General features: G+C 39.5%; 1 protein-coding gene across 4 annotated transcripts in view; it reads left to right on the top strand.

The window, feature by feature from the left end:
- The window catches only part of LOC124399462 (IQ motif and SEC7 domain-containing protein 2), an 84,903-nt gene extending 64,833 nt beyond the window's left edge, over positions 1 to 20,070 (top strand). For all 4 annotated transcript variants that reach the window (XM_046870364.1, XM_046870366.1, XM_046870365.1 and 1 more), the window contains 14 exons: positions 4,521 to 4,809; positions 5,477 to 5,677; positions 6,381 to 6,557; positions 7,424 to 8,487; positions 8,578 to 8,739; positions 9,056 to 9,178; positions 9,346 to 9,512; positions 11,936 to 12,075; positions 12,205 to 12,330; positions 13,592 to 13,691; positions 14,123 to 14,284; positions 14,465 to 14,659; positions 15,057 to 15,106; positions 15,511 to 20,070. In XM_046870364.1, coding sequence (XP_046726320.1) covers positions 4,521 to 4,809; positions 5,477 to 5,677; positions 6,381 to 6,557; positions 7,424 to 8,487; positions 8,578 to 8,739; positions 9,056 to 9,178; positions 9,346 to 9,512; positions 11,936 to 12,075; positions 12,205 to 12,330; positions 13,592 to 13,691; positions 14,123 to 14,284; positions 14,465 to 14,659; positions 15,057 to 15,106; positions 15,511 to 16,677 — 4,123 coding nt within the window. In that variant the 3' untranslated portion in view covers positions 16,678 to 20,070. The remainder of the gene's footprint in view (positions 1 to 4,520; positions 4,810 to 5,476; positions 5,678 to 6,380; positions 6,558 to 7,423; positions 8,488 to 8,577; positions 8,740 to 9,055; positions 9,179 to 9,345; positions 9,513 to 11,935; positions 12,076 to 12,204; positions 12,331 to 13,591; positions 13,692 to 14,122; positions 14,285 to 14,464; positions 14,660 to 15,056; positions 15,107 to 15,510) is intronic.
- Positions 20,071 to 20,083: the final 13 nt, after the last annotated feature.

The raw sequence follows: 20,083 nt of genomic DNA, 5'->3' as shown, positions 1-20,083 counted from the left end.
TACACCACAACACTGCATTGACCAAGATCTACACAACACAACTCCTTAACATGCCAGACTATCAAAAAGTCAGTCAGAAAAAAGTAATAAAGCAATCATTCAAAAAAGGATCTTCACCTAAAAATTACAGCTAAAATAACATTACAGAATCATGTCCCAAAGTAGAAGAACCATTAATATTAAATAGACAAATAAAATGGTCAGTTATTGCCAATTAAAATATAGTGGAGTAAAAAGTACATATACTGAATCCTGAATGTATTAGAGAGTGAATGTTGCTTACATCTTTGATACTTTGATGGCTAAACGTTCAATTGTCCGATTACTTTTGGCCTTTAAAAGGTGAAGGCCACATATAAAATATAGACTACAGATCATGTCCAAATGTCTGAAGAGGTGATGTTGTCTGATAGATGTTATAGTGTGAATAATTATGAAGTGGAATTATGTTTAATTAAAGTAAGTGGCAGGATCCAGCTTGAAATTAAAAATAGTTTGTGTACTCAATGTGTGTGTGTGTGTGTGTGTGTGTGTGTGTGTGTGTGTGTGTGTGTGTGTGTGTGTGTGAGTGAGTCCCTCAGGACAGCTCACTCTGAGATAAGACTTAGGTCAACCACACACACACACACACACTCACACAGCCACACAAACATATACTGGCGCACACTAAACCATGAGAGTGATTGCTTTAGCTGCTCTGGTCATTACACACATGTACATACAATCTTAGGTTTAAGAAGGAGGTGCAGACAAAGAGAAAGAGAGAGAAGAGAGAGAATGCAGATGAATTTGAATGTAATTCAGAATGCAATTCATTAGAAATCTAATCAGGAGCGAAGGCTTGAGAAAGCATACCAGTAAGGTTTCAGTTGCTGTAAGGATTTTGCTCTTTCAGATGGGTTGGAGTGTATTATTGCTTTGTTTGTTGTTGCTGTCGGAAGCATTTAGTGGTTGCTAATGTGTGCTGTTATGTTGGTGGTTACGGACTGCTTGCTGTGCAGAGAGATTTGCAATGCTCTGAGTAGGATAGAAAGTGAGGAATCGGAGAGAATACGAAAGAAACGACAGGTTGACGACTGAGTGGAGCTATTTTTGAGTGTGTAACTGTTGCTGCTTAGTAGTGAGGGAGTGTCTAGCTGCAGGTAAACTACATTACAGACATTGCTGATTGACAAGTCATTAGGAGTTTTTATCCAGCATGATCTTATATTCAGCACAGTTCAAGACTTTAAGTCCTGCACTTTCCATCATGCAGTGTATATTCATATCTAACTTACATGGCAGGCCACAGAAAGGTAGCTAAGACAGTCCTGCATTCGTGTGTGTGTGTGTGTGTGTGTGTGTGTGTGTGTGTGTGTGTGTGTGTGTGTGTGTGTCCGGAGCCATGTGGTTCCATCGGAAGAAGAAACTCCCACGTAGAGCACAAGCCTACATGTGAGTATGATGACAAAGAGAGAGAAACAAAGGGTTGTGATTGAGCAGGATGATATTGACATTTAATATTAATTTTAATATTCATCTGTTCACTTAAAGATTAGGGAAACTCAGTTACCTCAGATCATATCTGATTGTTTTGGCTTCATATTATGTTAATTAGACCTTTTTTCTATGACGGTGATATAATTACATGCTGAGTTTGATTCTAATATCAGTTAACAATTTATGAGGACATTAAATAATTCAATCATGATCAGAATATAAAAGAACTTGAATTATTTTGTATGGAGTAGAACAAGAGCCTCTGAATGATGTACTGTCATGTAGCTTAGTGTCTCCAACCCTAGGAAGAGTCCCAGTGCTGTTGTTACTTTTAGGGCAGAAAATATTGAGATTTTGTGGGGTTTTAAATAAAATATTAAATATTTTGAAACCATGTACGTGTATTGATAAGATTATACAATTTTCGTACATGACTTTTTCATGAATGTAGGTATTGCATATACTAACGAATAGGCTTGAAGAAGTTATATATAATAAACAACATTTCTATGTATGCAGTGGTCTGAATTTTCACTGCAAAATAGACTCTTAAATAGTTTAAATAGTCTTTGCTTCATATTTGCTTCATTTTATATACAGTAATTCTCCGCTTTTTCCGCGATTCGAATTTCACGCTCCCGGTTTATCGCGGAATTGCATTTGCCACATAACTAATTTGTTTCTTTGATTTTCCCGGTCTCTCACGGATAGCACGATAGACCAAAAAACTTATAGGAAATTGTTTTTAAGGAGTTTTATGTTAAAATTATAAAATGTATTAATAAAAATATAATTATTAATTATAAAATGAAGTCAAATTTTAATACAGTACAGTACTGTATACATATATATTTGCATTTTCTAATAATCGTTTCCCCAGAATATGGATTTGCCACATGGTTGTGAATATGAATAAACATTCAATTGGAATTTAGGAATGTGTTCCAAAACACATGTGCACTAACATTGTGTACTATTTAGCATTGTGCTGTACAGTATATGGGATGTTAAATATATAATTATCTCAGATAGTGTTTTAAAAAAAAAAAAACTGATAGAGCAGTAAGAGCTTGATTATATTGGACACTCTCAGTCTCTTCATTCTCCACCTAGCCGGCATGTGGAGTGTGAATTTTTTTTATGCTTGAGTTTGGAGTAGGATGATTTTTGATATCTGAGCTTGCATGTGATGTGCTCATACAAATTTCCCACCAATTCTGACCCAACACCACTGACACAGCTCTGACTGTGATATTACTATTACAGGATTGTCGAGGCACAAAAACATCTTGTTATATAGGGCAGTGTGATTTTTGACTTACACTATATGCTGGATACAGAGCAGTTATTTGCTGTTGTGAAAGTAAATTCTAAAACTGTGCACATTGATATTTGTTAGACATTGTTAAAAAGTAAAATGCAAAACAATAGGATCTCCTGGATCCAGTGTTTCTATAAGCTCCTGAATAATAATGAAGGAAGCTACACTATTTGGACTTTTCCAGCCATATGTAGTTTTTCCCCAAACTGTTACCACAAAGTTGGAGGCACACAATTGTGAGTACGTTAATGGAGCAGTAGCATTACATTCCTTTTTTTATTTGAATTAGGAAAAAACAAACCTGTTCCAGCATGATAATGCCCCTGTGCACAAAGCCTGCTCCATTAAGGTATGCTTTACATGGGTTGGAGTAGAAGATCTTGAGTGGCATGCTATAGAGCTCTGACCTCAACCCTATCGAACACCTTTGTACTAAATTGAAACGCTGTGTGCACCCCAGGTCTCCTCAACTCACTTACATCAGAACCTGACTTTACTAAAGACCTTGTGGTTGAATGAGCACAAATCTCCACAGCCACATGACAAAATCTAGTGGAACATCTTGCTAGGAGAGTGGAGGTTATTATAACAGCAAGTGGTGATTAAATGTGGAATAGGATGTGTAAAAAAATAATTTTATGGTTAGGTGCTTGCAGACATCATTCAGTGTCCATTTGGTGTATATTGTTGTGTATAGTGTAGTATAGTGTATAGTGTCTATTTAGTGTATATTGTTAATCCAAACCAAATTTGCAACAATTGACTTGATCATTACCAACTATTCATGCAGTATTTAGTGTTGAGATATTTTTTTTCCCCTTTTTTTTCTATGCTTGTTATGCTTTTATTCAAGCACTTAAGCAACTTTTCCTGTCTAAATACTAACTTAACTTTAAACTTAAGCCATGGACTATATATCAGTCTCCGAAGGTATGATATGTTATTTATTGCCCCAACAATTGGTGAAGGGGGCAGATGATCCATCCACACATTGCACCTGTATGCCTGTACACTCTAAGTATATAATGTAATGTGTTGTAGTCATTGTGATCGTATGTGTTTGGGTGTTTATGTAGGTATTTGTAATGAAAGTGGGTGCTGCCGAGCAGGACCAATGCTCAGTAATGAATCATTCATGCTGAACTGTTTTAGCTAATACAGAGAACAGAGTGGGTGCAGGTACAGTGGAATGGCTCTTCACTCTGTCTCTGTACTCTGTCCAGTATTTCTCACACTCTCCTCACTCCTACTCACACTTTCTCTGACTCATCGCCGAGTGACTCAGAGCTGCAAAGCTGTCGCTACCCATGGTGCCTAACTTCTCTCACATGACACAGTGGTACACATGGTGCTCTAGTTTATTTATTTTTTTGCTTTCTTCTCTCTTGTTTGTCTCAGTTTCTTTCTTGCTGTCCACCATGTCCTCCCTGCTTTACTTTTTTCTGCTCCCTCGTCTTCTCTGAATTCTCAGGTTTTTCTTCTGCCAGATGGCTGAGCTCTGGGTGTTTGTGGGGCTAATGTTATACTAGCATGCTAATATGGCTGCTAACACACTGTGCATCGTCACTGGTCTTGTTTTGTTGGCAACACAGCACCATAATTGGCACATGTAGTTGTTCTATTTCTGTTTTCAATTCTACCTCCATGTGATTAAGTGCTGTTTTTACTCTTCTCTCCCTCTCTTCCTTTCTCTCACTCTACATATATTTATATATATCAGTGTGGAAGGGGATCCTCATTGTGGGGAAACAGGCAGTTTCTCAGACAGTTCCTGCAGTCAGGGCCCGTACCTTGGCATTTCAGACCGATACGGGAAGGCTACAGGAGAACCCCTGGGATCCAAAGGGCCTCCCGTGGCCCCTCCAAGCCCAGCGAGCCTGGCCTGGGCTCAGCGCACACGCCTCCAGCCTGCCAGCCTGGCTCTCCGTAAGCAGGAAGAGGAGGAGAACAAACGCTGCAAAGCACTCTCAGACAGCTATGAGCTCTCCACAGACATGCAGGATAAGAAGGTGTTTGTGTGTTCTGAAAGACCTTTTTTAATGAAAAAACTTTGAATGCCTCTTTGATTCAGATTGAATGCAGTCGATTAGAGAAATGGTAGTTAATGCAGTCAAATGATGTCACACCTTACATTTTAACAGATTATTAATGAAAACAGGTGTTTGTTTAGTGTTTTAGGATGCATCAATGATTGTATTTTATTATGCAAGGAAGTAATAAGGATTTCTTTTTTCATTTACTTACATTTTTAATATTACTTACAATTTCAGGAATTCATGCACTGAGAGATACACAAGTACAAACTGAAAAATAAATTCTATGGCCTTTAGTGGAAACCTGGCCAGGTTAAACATTGTCAAGTTTTGACAATTGTCTTTTTTCTATTTCCATTCTAGTGTTTTTTTTCCCTAGAGCATTAAAAACACATATCAAGCCAGTCATTGAGATCTCGAGTATCAGTTCAGGAAGCAAGGAATTATAAAAGAATCAAAAAGTTGGTGTTTATAGTTAAATGGAGTGAGTTGTCTCAGAATGTATTGATTTCTTACAGAAAATTCCTCCTTTACTAATATAAAAAAAATGTTTTGATAGTAAATAGATTAAGCCTTCTTAGACATCTTTAGTTATAGTGAGATAGGAAATTTGGAAATAAGCCTCCTTTTCTGTTTTTGCCAGGTGGAGATGTTGGAGAAGAAATATGGTGGCTCCTTCTTGAGTAGACGAGCTGCACGCACCATCCAGACTGCTTTCCGGCAGTACCGCATGAATAAGAACTTTCAACGGCTGCGTAGTTCTGCTTCAGAAAACCGCATGACGCGCCGTATTATCCTCTCTAATATGCGCATGCAGTACTCGTTTGATGAGCGTCAGCCACAGGTACCTTATTCTGGGCAATTTATTATGCACCCTGGCCAGGAGATTAACTTTAGAGTAACAGTAATTTACCTGGTACCCAGAAATCACCTAATCCAAACACACTCTGAGATTACTAAAAACTAATTGCTAAAAACTGATTACTAATAAGCTACAAATACTTATTCCTGCAGTGGTTATGACACTTAATCTTTATTATAATATGATAGGTTATAATACTATATTATGATATTAAATTGTTGTTATATGTCCTTGGACCTACGTTTGAAAAAAATAGACCTTAACTATACCAATACCATTCTTTAACAATACATATAATTCAAAATTAGGTTTGATGCAAAAGAGTGGTGTCTTAATACAGTGCATTGTCAACACAGCTAAAATAAACGAAATTCAACATGGCGAAGCTTTCAATTGGGTAATTCTAGTGATTTAATTTTATTATGCAAGGAAGTAAAAGGTATTTTTTCATTTACTTACATATTTATTATTACTTATATTTTTAGGTATTTATGCACCTAAAAGATACACAAGTACAAAGATCACAAATAGATGATGGATTTTTTAGTTCCTGCTTGCAGCTGACCGTAGCCATAGCACCTTATTAACATTACACGCTACATTAAACACATCATTCCAGAGGTATAAAATAATAACTCAATAACAAATATATTATATATAATATTTTTTTATGGTTTTATTACAGGTGCAGCCTGAAACTCCCCAACAACAGCAGCAGCTCTATCCCCCACGCCATCCCTCTTCCCTGGCTATGGCTGGCCAGCAGAGTTCGGCTGACACAGAGCAGGAGCCAGAATCACCTTCACACTGCCCTTCTGACCGAGAGGATTACTCACATGCAGACGATGCTTTTACCAAACAAGTGAGAACTTTGTCTGTGGTCTGTATTAAGCACAGCAGAATTTAAATCAGGCATGTAGTACAGTAATGTTTTTTAACTAGTAGTTTTTGGTATGATATTGGACTATTGCAGACAAGTGTTAAAACGTGGTATTGCTGCTCGAAAGACATCCGACCAGTTATCGAAGAATGTTATGTGATTGATGGAACTAGTAGTGTTGGGTTTGGTGGTATAGGATAAGCAGATATCAAGGGGGAAAGTACAGTAGAATTGGACTGTTTTTAAATGTTATTGTATTTTTTTATGTGAAGCCCAATCAGAATGATGTCAGTATAATGTAGCAGTGTTTTAATAAGGGAAAATAATATATTTAAATGTTTAATGAGGTGGTAGACAGGACATGCACTCTAACTATTTTAGGAATATGACAGAAGAAGAGCATACAGCCAGACAAGGTTAATTCTTGCATGCAAATTAGAACTACGGTATGCAATAAATAATGAATAAGGCATATGTGGAAAAGGCAGTGGTTGTGATTGAGATGTAAGACTACTGCTCAAAAGGTTGTGAGTTCCCTGCACTATCAAGCTGCCACTTGGCCCTAAAAGCTCAGTTGTATAAATGAGCTAAATATAAGTTGCATTCGTCCAAAGCCATATGTGTAAATAACAAGTCAGTAAACAAAATGCAGGTGATAATCATAAGGAGGAGCCATGGTTGGTGTGTTGGGGATTTTGTGGGTCTGACCTAAAAGAAAAAATTGATATGGACAAATTTATTTCCAAAAAGGCTCAAGGAAATGTACCAGATAAATGCAGAGTAAAAGTTATGTCCTTTTTCCTCCACCTTATATGTTACTTGTGTGTACATGTGTACGTTTGTGCCAGGTAACATCACTGGCAGACTCCATGGATGACACTCTAACGTGCCAGTCTGTGCGTGGTGATTCCCAGGAGGGTGATGGTGGAGGCGATAGTGAGGATTTTAGCGAATGTGTCTGGACCAGCAAGGTCCCCTCTCGGCGCGGCATGTCGACAAGTGAGCGGACAGCGGGGGTACTCGGGGGCATGCATGAGGACAGCACCGCCACATCCTACAGTGATGTAACTCTCTACATGGAAGACGGCGTGCCTTCATCTCCGCTTTCTATGGAACGTGCACCCAGCAGCACTGACACTGAGTACTGGGGGCTAGGTGGTACAGCAGTAGGACGAGAAGACAGTCGAGATGCAGAGGGTGGAGGCAGCAGCAACAGCCGGCGCAGCACACCATGCACTGAGTGCCGTGACCATCGGCTTCGTGGTGCCCACCTTCCCGTTCTAACTATTGAGCCACCTAGTGACAGCTCTGTGGACATGAGTGATCGCTCAGACCGAGGCTCCCTCAGCAGGCAACTGCTGTTTGAGCAGGAATCAGCTGGTGGGGGGGGTGGAGGTGGAGGTTCACCCCAGGGAACTCTCAAACACAACCCAGCCCAGGGCCAGACTCGCCCTATGGGTCGCCCAATTCCCTCACCTCTCCCCACACACATACCACCGCACCATGCAATCCTGCTGCACCAGCAGCACCATCCACACCTTCATCACCCAATGCAGCACCATCACCACCAACACCCACTGGCCCATCTTCACCACCCTTACCCAGACCCCACTGTATCATCTACCCAACCCCCACTAACGCCACTCTCCTCCACCTCATCAGCACCGTTGCCCTCTACAGGCATGGAACCATCAGATGGTGATAACGACTCTCTTAATTCCACCACCAACTCAAATGAGACAATTAACTGCAGCTCGGGCTCATCCTCCCGGGACAGCTTAAGGGAACCTCTACCTGCACTCACCAAGCAGACCTACCAGAGAGAGAGCCGCCACAGCTGGGACTCACCTGCATTCAACAACGACGTGGTGCAGAGAAGGCAGTACCGCATTGGTCTCAATCTTTTTAACAAGTAAGTGATTAGTGTTTTAGTGCTTTCTTGTTGCATCTTAATTCTTCCTCTCCCCTATCACTAAACCCTATTTTTTAATCCTTGTCTCAGGAAGCCAGAGAAAGGCATTCAGTACCTCATTGAAAGAGGCTTTATGTCTGACACCCCAGTGGGCATTGCACGCTTTATCCTAGAGAGGAAAGGCTTGAGTCGTCAAATGATCGGGGAATTCCTGGGCAACCGACAGAAGCAGTTCAACAAGGATGTGTTGGAGTGAGTTCTGCTATATTCACACCTTGAGTTTTTTTGGAGCCCCAAAAGTTCAGGCATGGCCATGCTGAGTTTGATGGCTCAAGCTGCATTGGCTATGCTAGCCTCATATTAGGCAAACAGCTGCTAGCATTGTGAGTTCTGTCAAATAGATGGAGAGGTAGCAGCTGGTCGACCAGGTTGGAACATTCATAGTGAGCCATCATTCTGAATGCAGTCTCCTCTGCCTTAAGTTGTAAGAAGGAGACAAAATTATGAAATGCTTAAATGCATGCAGGATGTTAAATATCAACATGAATATGTGATCTGTATTCCTCAGTTGTGTGCTGGATGAAATGGATTTCTCTGGAATGGACCTGGATGATGCTTTGCGCAAGTTCCAAGCTCAGATTAAGGTCCAAGGAGAAGCACAGAAAGTGGAGAGGCTGGTGGAAGCCTTTAGGTGCCCTAATATCATTCATTATATACTGTCAAGTGTTACATCTTTTAACTTAAAATTTTAACTAATTTCTTATAAATGCATCAACAAAAGTTATAAAATTTTTCTGTTCTCTCTCTCTCTCTCTCTCTCTCTCTCTCTCTCTCTATATCTATCTATCTATCTATCAGTCAGAGGTACTGTGTGTGTAACCCAGCGTTGGTGCGGCAATTCCAGAACCCTGACACCATCTTCATCCTGGCTTTTGCAATCATCCTTCTCAACACAGACATGTACAGCCCTAATGTCAAACCAGAAAGGAAAATGAAGCTAGATGACTTTATCAAGAACTTAAGAGGTACCAGTGCCTTGATATACTAATCTTTCATTTGTACAGTGTCGTTTGTCTTCCTTGAACAAGGCCTTTCTATCAACAAGGTGGAGCTTGTTTTAGAAAAAGAGCATTAATGTGGTACTTAAATCCTAAAGTTCAGCTGAACTAGGGATGGTTTTGACTTGCGATACAATTTATTTATAATAAAACTTTTTCTTTTATTGTTTTTGAGAGACACATGCATGTTCCTTTTGTTTTATATGCAACAAACTGTAATTTAATGATATGTTTAGAAAAGTAAAGTTTATGTTTGACCAAAAAAATATGTACATTTACAGATGCTAAACCTTATTTTCATTGAAAAATCTTCCCTTAGCATTAATAACCGATTTAAACCATTTGATCAGTTTTACACTTTGACATCTGGCAGTTCTTCACTAGCTGAATATTTCTTTCTTGACCTTGGAGTCCAGTTCATCCCAGAGCAGTTCAATAGGATTTAGTTCTTTCTCTAAATAACACTTACAGAGCATTAATGTATTCTGCAGGTCATTGTCTTGTTAGCTGCAGTCCAGAGGGAATTGCATGGTATGGAATGGTAGCCATGTTGGTTCATGAGTCTCCAACCTTCCCTGCTCCAACACATCCCAAAACTATCAAGACCCTATATGTGTGTGGATATGATGCAGTCTACTTACATTATTTGCCCTGTTCTACATCTTGATTTATTTTATCTGTCTACAGAAATGTCTTCTAGTCACTGTCCAAATTCTGTTTGTTTTTGCCTTTTGTCTAGTTTGTTTCATATAAACGTAAATGAACATACAAAAATGTGTCGCAAAAAAACATAAAAGACAAGGTGTTTCCACACTTTTAACAGGCTCTGTACATACTTAATGTGAAACATTTTTTACAGCAGTTCTTTATAAATGCAATGAACATGTAGAGACAAGGAAATATTTTTTGGAACCCCTCCATGAAAAAAAGAACCCACAATTTTCTCTACAGTAACTTGAAACAGACAAAAGTATTTTCCATCTGTCAATGTTTATCCCATCTTTAATACAAGTCAGATTTTGATTTTAAAGTAGAATCTTTTAAATAATAAAAATAAATGAATAAGGCACGGACAAAAATGATGGGACTCCTAAAGTAATTTTTTGTTGCACAACATTTAGGAGCAAAATGAAAAACACAACATTTCTGAAGCTTTCAATAAGACTACAGTACCTGTCTACAACCTGTCTTAACCCACTCTTTATTAGCAAACTGCTCCATCTGTCTCAGAGTTGAAGGACGCCTTCTCCAGACTGATGTTTAAAATTTTCCATAGATGTTTTATATGATTCAGATGACCGCCTATAAAAGGGCAATTCAGAATAGTCTAGTGTTTACTTCTTAGCTATTTCTTTCTGCTTTGGATTATTATCCTGTTGAAGGACCCAAACGCTGTGACCTAAAAAGAGCTTTCTGATGCTAGACATTTTGCTTATATAAAGGGTTGGTACGCTGAAGATTTCATTGTGTGCTGCACAGATATAAACTACCTGTGCTACATTATGAGGGAGGTGGTAGCTCAGTGGTTAAGGCGTTGGACTCTAGATTGGAAGATCACAAGTTCAAATCCCAGCACCATCAAGCTGCAACTGTTGAATCCTTGAGCAATGCCCTTAACCCTCTACTGCTCAGTTGTAAACCTCTCTGTATAGGGGTGTCTGCCAAGTTCCGTAAATGTGCTAGATGCAGCAAAGCTCCCCAAAACATGATTTAGCCTTCTCGATGTTTTACAGTATTAATCATGTTCCTTTCTTTGAAAGTTCATTATTGCCCCTGTGCTCATACAGCTGAAGTGCTTTGTCAAAAAACTATGGTTTTCTCTCATCTGTCCAAAAGGCAATCTCCCAGAAGCACTGTGGCTTGTCAATATGCATTTTAGCAAGGAAAACAGCTAAACAAAAACATAAAGTTAAACTTTAAACCACTGTTTATACTTCTTTTTTAAGGGTACCAACAAATTGTCCATTTTTGTAATATTAAACTTTCTCAACAACAATGTCTTTCAACCTACGAAAGTATTTTTCACAGCTTTTCCTATAAAAATACCATAACCTCTTACACATTCCAGGAGATTGATTGCTTCTAAAATATTCAAACTGCAGTAACTAAAGTAACTCTCATCCTGTATCTGCATGGTTGTATGCAGTGTCGATGACATATGGTTGACTAATTGCATGCATTAAATTTGATCCTAACTTTACATATTTGGTCCAAATGCATAATGTGGTAGAATCAGTTGTATAGAAAGTGGTTTAATATGGTTAAATCGAATAAGGGTCAAATAATTGGTGGGAATAAAAAGTAAAATGTTCAGTGATGATAAACACTGCTGGGTTGGAGTTAGATTAAAGTGTCTCCCCTTTTTTTTTTACTCTAATTATGCATACAAGGAGTGGATAATGGACAGGACATCCCAAGGGACCTTTTGGTTGGAATCTACCATCGTATTCAGAAGTGGGAGCTGAGGACCAATGATGATCATGTGTCTCAAGTGCAGGCAGTGGAAAGAGTGATTGTAGGCAAAAAACCAGTGAGTTCTGTAATCTCGCTCACCAGTGTTTGAATTTGCCTATATATTTTAATTGTTTATGCTTGTTTGAATATTTTTTGCGGTAATTACCCATTTTCTTGCGGATGTGTTTGTGTTTTATGTGGTCAGGTGCTCTCTCTACCCCACCGCAGACTGGTATGCTGTTGCCAGCTTTATGAGGTTCCTGATCCGAACAGGCCACAGCGGAGTGGGGTTCATCAGAGAGAAGTGTTTCTTTTTAATGACCTATTGGTGGTAAGAATATTTTTTCTACCCTGGTAAAAAGAAATATATAAATATCTACAGGACCTACCGTATTTTTCGGACTATAAGCCGCTACTTTTTTCCCACGTTTTGAACCCCGCGGCTTAAACAACAAAGCGGCTAATTTATGGAATTTTCCTGGGTTTTTCACGGATTCACAAACTTCAAGCCAAAAAACTGAGCGACATAACATTAGACCAATGACATTTCCGAACGGAAACGAAAAAACGCACCATGGGAGAAGGGGTTGGGAGAGCTCGCTAACTCCAGTTGCAACAGAAATCATATAAGCACAGACAGGTTTCCAAAACTCGTGCTTTTTTATTTTTCTTGGCAACAGCGTTATGGGTTAATCAAAGAAACTTAGAAATGAGCATCAGAAAATAATAAGGACATATTCCTCGGTCTTGCACACATGCAGTAATAGCGGAAAAAATGCGACGGCAGGCTATTCCCAAAATGCAGCTCTGCTCTTAAAGGATCCACAACATATTTCACCCGTTACACCGTGTAACAAACACTGTCATTCGTTAAAGCCTGTGTAAAGTTCATTAGTTTCAGTGTAGACACCTGCAGCTTATAGACAGGTGCGGCTTATTTATGTTCAAAATAAAAATCTTTGTCAAATTCACTGGGTGCTTCTTATATATGGGTGCGCTTAATAGTCCGGAAATTACGGTAATTCTATGTGTATTTTCTTATAGCCTACAAATGGTGCAATGCTAAAAAATAATCAGATGCACACTTACACATTAGAATAAAGTTCTAACTCCTTTCTTAATGCCACCTTTTATTATCGAAGTCCAAGGACAATTTTGCTCTCTAGTGGAATTGAAGCGGGATTAATAATACAGTCTCACAATCTGTATAAAAACTGGCAGCACTGGCTACTCTAAGCGACAAGCATAGCATTGTTTTACAGCTTGCTTTTGGAGGCACAATTGGCTTAAAAATGTTTGTTTATTTTATAAATGTTTAGTACAAGAAATTGAAAATGTATTCTCTTTCTTAATGCCTTAACCTGGGCATTTCACATTGGTTGGCAGCTTTGTACATTAGAAGTTTTTTTTTTTTTTACAAAGAATGCGATATGAATCAGGCACAGACATTTTGACAGTTATGCCATCTTATATTGCTGGCCTTATTATTCCCAACACCATATTATCCAGCAGTGAGTTACATATCTGTTCAAAAAGCTCACTTATTAAAGCTAAAGCTTTATTAAATGTAACCTACACATCTCTATATGTAGGTAACAAAGATCTTCCAGAAGAAGAAGACATCAGTGACATACAGTTTCAGACAGTCTTTTCCTCTAGTGGAGATGCAGGTTCACATGTTCCAAAACTCCTGTAAGTATATTCATTCCTCCATCTGTCTCTCCATCTGTCCCTCCTTCTTTATTTATGTTATCACTTCGTTCTGGCGCTGCGCTTCAGTGTGACATTTAGCCACTCTCTCTTGGCCCTTGTGCACTTGCTGATGACAGATAAGTGAAAAACAGACCCAGTTCATCATGTCTTGTTATTGTTTATGTATTAGTTCACTGTGTTGTGCAGTTTGCATAATAGGTAAAGAGTTTGTTTTATTTCATTATTTAATTTTGAAATAGTCCAAAAATCATCAAGAATGCATGTTTTTTTCCTAATCCGCAGTATATTTGTTATGATCAGTTGTGCTGTCTCCTGAAATGAGCTTTCAAGTGTAGGGAGTGTGGAAAATGTATAATACTCATGATTTATCCACCTCTCTCCCTCTATCTCTATTTCTCTTTCTTCCTCAGACTATCCCCATGGTATTCGGTTAACCTCAGCCATCCCAGGAGGGGAGCGTAAGGTCCTGATTGTCTTCACAGCACCGAGTCAGCAAGACAGGACACGTTTTGTCAGTGACCTGAGAGAAAGCATTGCTGAAGTGCAAGATATGGAAAAATATCGAGTAGAATGTGAGCCATTTTTCTCTGCTTTTCCAAATACACCCAAGTTTTCATTGTCAAAACATTATAAATAAAAATTTTCTGAGTGTAAGGCAGTACGACTATGACAGCTTTGTTAATGATTTGTGTTGTCTACACCAGTAATGAAACTGTATGAAGTGTCCTTATCCCATTATGTTATCTCTGCAGCGGAGCTGGAGAAGCAGAAAGGTGTTATGCGGCCTGGACTTATGAGTGGAGATGTGAGTGGTGGGGTGGATGGAATAAAGACTGAGGCAGTGAATGGCACTCTGGGTAGGCCTAGCCTTGATGACACATATGCCACAGGGGATGGGCTTAAGCGTACAGCGCTTAGCTCATCACTGAGAGATCTCTCAGATACAGGTAAAGCACACAAAGACACACATTTACAGGTTTGCTTCAATAGTGAATAGGGATTTCTTAGTCATTCATAGACATGCACACAGTCTCTTTTTATAGACACACTTGTCAAGTTACAATGAGGTTAAGAATACACTTTAGTGAAGAAAGCATCCTGCATTTCCGAAAGTGTTTGAAAAGGTGTGTGTTAATCTGTTTTTAGGGGTGAAATTCAGGATGTGAAAAATGCTCTGTATAGTCATAATTAAATATAGACTGTGTTGAGTACAGGGATCAAGTAGCTATAAGCCATAAAAAAAGTTATCGTGAAAGGACCAATTTGTGAAAGACATTTGTATAGTACATGAAAAAAGCAGACTGTAATTTTGACACACAATTGAACTTTTTTGACTGGATACAGGAAAGCGGGGTCGCAGAAATAGTGCGGGCTCTTTGGACAGTACCATTGAAGTAAGTTTTTGATGTTGTACTAAGGTATTGTTTTCCACCCGTTATTACATATGAATGTTACAATTCCCTGCATGGCTCCTAAAACGTTGCTTTTTTGTTTTGTGTACACTGCCCTGTGCCACAATTCTTTTAACATTGCCTGATGTCTGTACTGGTCTCTGTGCTTGAGGGAAGCACACAGATCTGTCCTTACTGTGCATCCTGTTTAAAAAATAACTTGAGGAACATCCTGAATTCTTTTAAATCCTTATGTAATGTGGTGTCCTCTCAGGGGTTCTCAGCTTTATTCGTTTTTTATTTGTTTCCATCTAGTACCTTTGTGTACAAAGTGTAAACGTGAGTGCATGTATTAGAACATTCCCACTACACTGCAATCTAATCATTCTAGCTACCTCTGTTTATAGGGATCCATCATTAACAGCCCCCGGCCTCACCAGCGCCTGCCAATGGGGGGCGCTTTGCCCAGCTGCTATGGGCTGGAAGACTACCGGCCTCACCGCCCCATCCTGAGCCCCGGAATAGGGGTGGGGGGTGGGCCGGGGCAGTTACACAACGCCGTAGGGATCGCTGGGGCAGGGGTGCTCCCCAACACCGGCGACCGAGGTTCAGGAGGGGGCAGCTCCGGTTCATTCCTGGGTTCTCTGTTTGGCAGCAAGCGGGCCAGACCTCCGGCCCCACTTATTCCCCCAGGACCACCCTACCCTGCGCCCGTGGCCCCGCCTACTACCGGGGGCCCACCTCCTCCGTCACCTTCCTCCCTCAGTCAGTCCGACCTCGGCGGGCCCTCCAAGATCCAGGCTTTGCACGCACAGTACTGCCACAGCAATATTGGTCCACCTCCACCTCCATACCACCAGCATCAGAATCATCGTTACCACGTACAACCCTCGGTCGTCAGCCATCCACACGTAATGCATCACACTCTGCAACGCAGTTCACTTCCCCGCCGTGGTTCACCTCTTCCCTCTCACGCGCCACTTCAACAGCAGCACTCTTACCATGCCGTGCATCAGCATGGCCGCCATTCCAGCGTGGGCTGCACCCCTCCTCCGTTGTCTCCTCACTCCCCACATTCACCTGTCAGCCCATTCAGCTTTTTTCACACTCACATCCCACTGCCACATCCAGCCAAGCTGCCACTGACTCTGTCTCACTCCCAGCCCCACCCGCACCCTCACGGCCACTCCCACGTTCTCTCTCATACCCACAGTCACGCCGGACACGTCCACAGTCCCCATCCACTACTGCATCATTCCGCCCATCAACCTCACTTTGTGTTTGCCCCACCTCCACAGGCCCCCTCCACCATCACAGCACGTCACGTGCCACAGGCCCCAGTACACTATCTGCCTCAGTATCCACCCCTGTCCTCCATCCCACCTCCTCCGCCGCACTCGCCTTTACCCCCTCCTACCTCCCCCCACACCCCTCTTACACCGCTTACACCTCTCTCGCCGCTGCCACCGCAGATGATCAACCAGGGGCCGGGAGCAGGAAGCACAGCGGGCAGCGCCAGCACAAGCGGCAGCTCGAAGTCAAAGCCCATCAGTCGTATCAGTACAGTTGTGTAAGACGTGGCAAAGCTAGCAGGGCAAGAGTTCATAAAAGGAGGAACCCAAGCCCACGCAAGCGGAAACACACTGTGGTCCGACTTTGCTACTTCCACATCCGCTTTCCACATATGTAGAGTGAAGGGTAATGGAGAGTAACCAATAGCTGGGCCAATGAATGCGTATGCTATTTGCTCTCGTTTCATGCTGGTACTCATTACACCCAAACTCTTTCATAAATGCAAAATCAGGAGGCTGGACGTGACAAGACTTGAAGGAAGAGCTGATTCTGTTATTCCTCCGAAAATAACAGCGCTATAAGCAGGAAATGCAGTGTTGCCAAAAGTGGTAATTGTATGAGGTTGCTGCACACCTTTACAGGAGACATTGACTCAAAAGCTTTTAGGGAACCAACTGTCCTGCTACAGAGGCAGTCAGAAAGTCAGCTTTACCAGCCAGTCAGTGTAAAGCGCAGGATAGAACGGAAGTATCAACTTTTCATGAACATCCCTAAAAAAGCATGGACATTAAAGCAACAAGGGTTCATTTAATTTTTAGTGTCAAATGACAATCATTCCGGGTCGAGGCAAGTTTTTATGTTATTTTATTTTTACAGAACTGAGTGATACATTCCACATTTTCCACATACCTTGGACTTAATGGCTGTCAGTGTTGGACTATAGCTTCACAGCTTTAAAAGACTCAGCCATAACTTTGAACCATAACACATCCTGTTTATTTTACAAACTTTTTTGTAATAAAACATTTGTTGTGGAAAGAGACCATTATAGGAGAGAGAGCCATTCAGGAGGCAGCATTCCAGCATTTAGTCCTATGTGTGGAGTCTAAAAGGGAAAATATTTTAAAATAGATCGTTAGGTATATGTAATTATTTTCAAAATTTAAATCTGCAAAATCTAGGCATAGCCCACCAATTTACAAACCAAAAAAGTTTAAATACTTAAAGGTACTTCAGTTCTTTTCATTCAGTTTGCATTGCTTTTTTTCAGGAAAAAAAAGGTGTGTCTATAAATAGGTGAAAAGTTAAATATTTTATTATATAAATATTATATAATGTTTTGATTATATTGTTTTTTTTTTTCCAAATTGATATAATTAGTTAGTTGTGGTTTAAGTGCCAAAATTACTTGATAAGTATGACTTGTCTGGTAGTTCGATTTGAATTATTTTTCTTTGAACACACTTTTAGCTATCAGAACTCAAACAGGCTTATATGACTTGCTAATTACTTGTATTTGGCAACTTATTACATAGCCTTAGTGCCTAATGTAAGGTTTTAGGATCAGTTGATCCTAAAAATGCAGCAACTGAATTTCCCAAAAAAGAAACCTAAATAAATGGATATATTTACAGTGTTTGCAAGGAGAGCACTGTATGGTTATTTAATATCAATCTTGCAGAATGAATTGTATAAATACTTATTTTTTACTCAAAAGACAGTTGAACTGAATTCTAAGCATCAACAGATGAAGACATTCTCTCAAGAATTGATTGTACAGTACAATTTACATAAATGATATGATTCAAGTGTGTTTTTCATTATTACTATTATGATGTCAAATATTACTGATATTATCCTTAATATTTTGATGTAACACTTACTACTAATATGGATATTGTTTCTGTGCTGGTTTGTTTTCTATTAGCCTTTTTTTTTTTTTTTCAATCTAACGCAGTGGTATTTCATGTGTACAAACGGAACTTTTGAGAACTTTTGAGAACTTTTGAGAATTGGGCTACCTATTTCAGGAACTTGTTTTGCTTGGGGGAAAGAAAAAATCAGTATTATAAACTCATTGCCAGAAGCCATACACTTGTACTTAAGCCAGTCACTCTTTAAAAGAATGTGAATTTACATCAAGTTACATATCTTGGCCCTCTTGTTTCTATATGAAAGCATGCTATTATGACTGGTGTATCTGTGCACACCAGCTATAACATTTCACACTTGGTTTCCATTGCATCTATTTGTATGCTGCTTTTATGGTTCTGCAGATAATGTTTGCTCTAGGTGCAAAACAAAAGCTTTTATTTTTACTCTGTGCGTACAAAGACTCAAGGCCTACAAGTGCAGTGCCTTGCTAGATCATCTCTTACTCCAGCACCCCAATATATGCACACACTCACACACACACACACACACACACACACTCACAAGGATACACCTCCCCAATCCTATGTCACTAAACAGACACTTCAGTTCAATACATGGCCATATTCAGAGTTGAGTTTGGCCAACAGATCTTGAATACAGCGGAATTCAGATTGCAGTCATCCGATTAATTCTTTCAGGTTTTTTTTTTTTTGTTGGTTTTTTTTGTTTTTTTTATCTTTTCCGGCATGCGAATTGAAAGGAAAATATGAATTCATAATATGAAATCTTTATTGTGAAATATATATTAGTACATCTTTATATGAAACGCCACAATAACCATTTTGAATTATAATTTTAGATTTTTTATTTCTATTTCCCTGTGTAAAGACCTACTGTATATGGGTTTGAAGGGTGTAACCAGGATACAAATGAAGAACCCCCGAGCATTAAAACTTAACAGATCAGCTCTGTATAAGGATTAATCCTGTTGATTCTTTTAAAACTTGAGTTTTCAACTCTGAATATGGCTCTAGAAGTTTATGGAAAACATTTAACGAGCAAACTAGGTGATTTTTAATATGTTTTTTGATGTATTACTATGTGAAATCTAACATTAGACTGCCATCTAACCTGGGATACTATACAGTTAGTCATTAGAGAGCTGTTTAGCAAAGGATGTGTGTTCAATATGGTGTGAATGTTTGGCTGTAGGATGTCGTCTAAATTTTGAGCACAGCTATAATCATTCTCCCATCACTCTTCATCCTTCTATGAGGTAGTTTGCTAGTTTCACTCTTGTGCTTGCAGTAAGTGTTATGAGGCCTGAAGAACTGAAGGTTCAAAAATAAATCACAGATGACTAACAGACCTATTGAATTAGATTCATCGTTTTGGAAAGCGTCTTTACTCCTGATTGGAAATGCCGATGTCTTGCGCCAGTGTGCCAATGTGTTGCATGTTCTACTGCACTTAACTGAATGACGCTGTATAAAAACTTGAATGTACATATAAGCTAATATAAATATTCTGTATTTACTCTGGAATGGGCTGTGTTATAATGTCTATAACTGGCTGGGAGCAGGGAGATGAACTATTGTTTACATTTTAGGGACCGGGGAACAAAATGTAACTGTAAAGTTGTATCAGTACGTGTTTCAGAGCAGTAATTATATTTAAAAAGATGACACTGTATGAAGTTTTTGTATATATGTATGACGTTTCCATCACAACCTAATTCAGAGAAATTCTATGTGATTATTTATTGCTCTTATTCTATAAAATATGTTCTTGCTGTTGGACATTGTTGGGGTT

Source organism: Silurus meridionalis, chromosome 17 (assembly GCF_014805685.1).
Source record: "Silurus meridionalis isolate SWU-2019-XX chromosome 17, ASM1480568v1, whole genome shotgun sequence".
Classification (NCBI taxonomy): Eukaryota; Metazoa; Chordata; class Actinopteri; order Siluriformes; family Siluridae; genus Silurus; species Silurus meridionalis.
The sequence above is the reverse complement of the archived record's forward strand: the minus strand, read 5'-3'. Positions and strand labels throughout refer to the sequence as shown.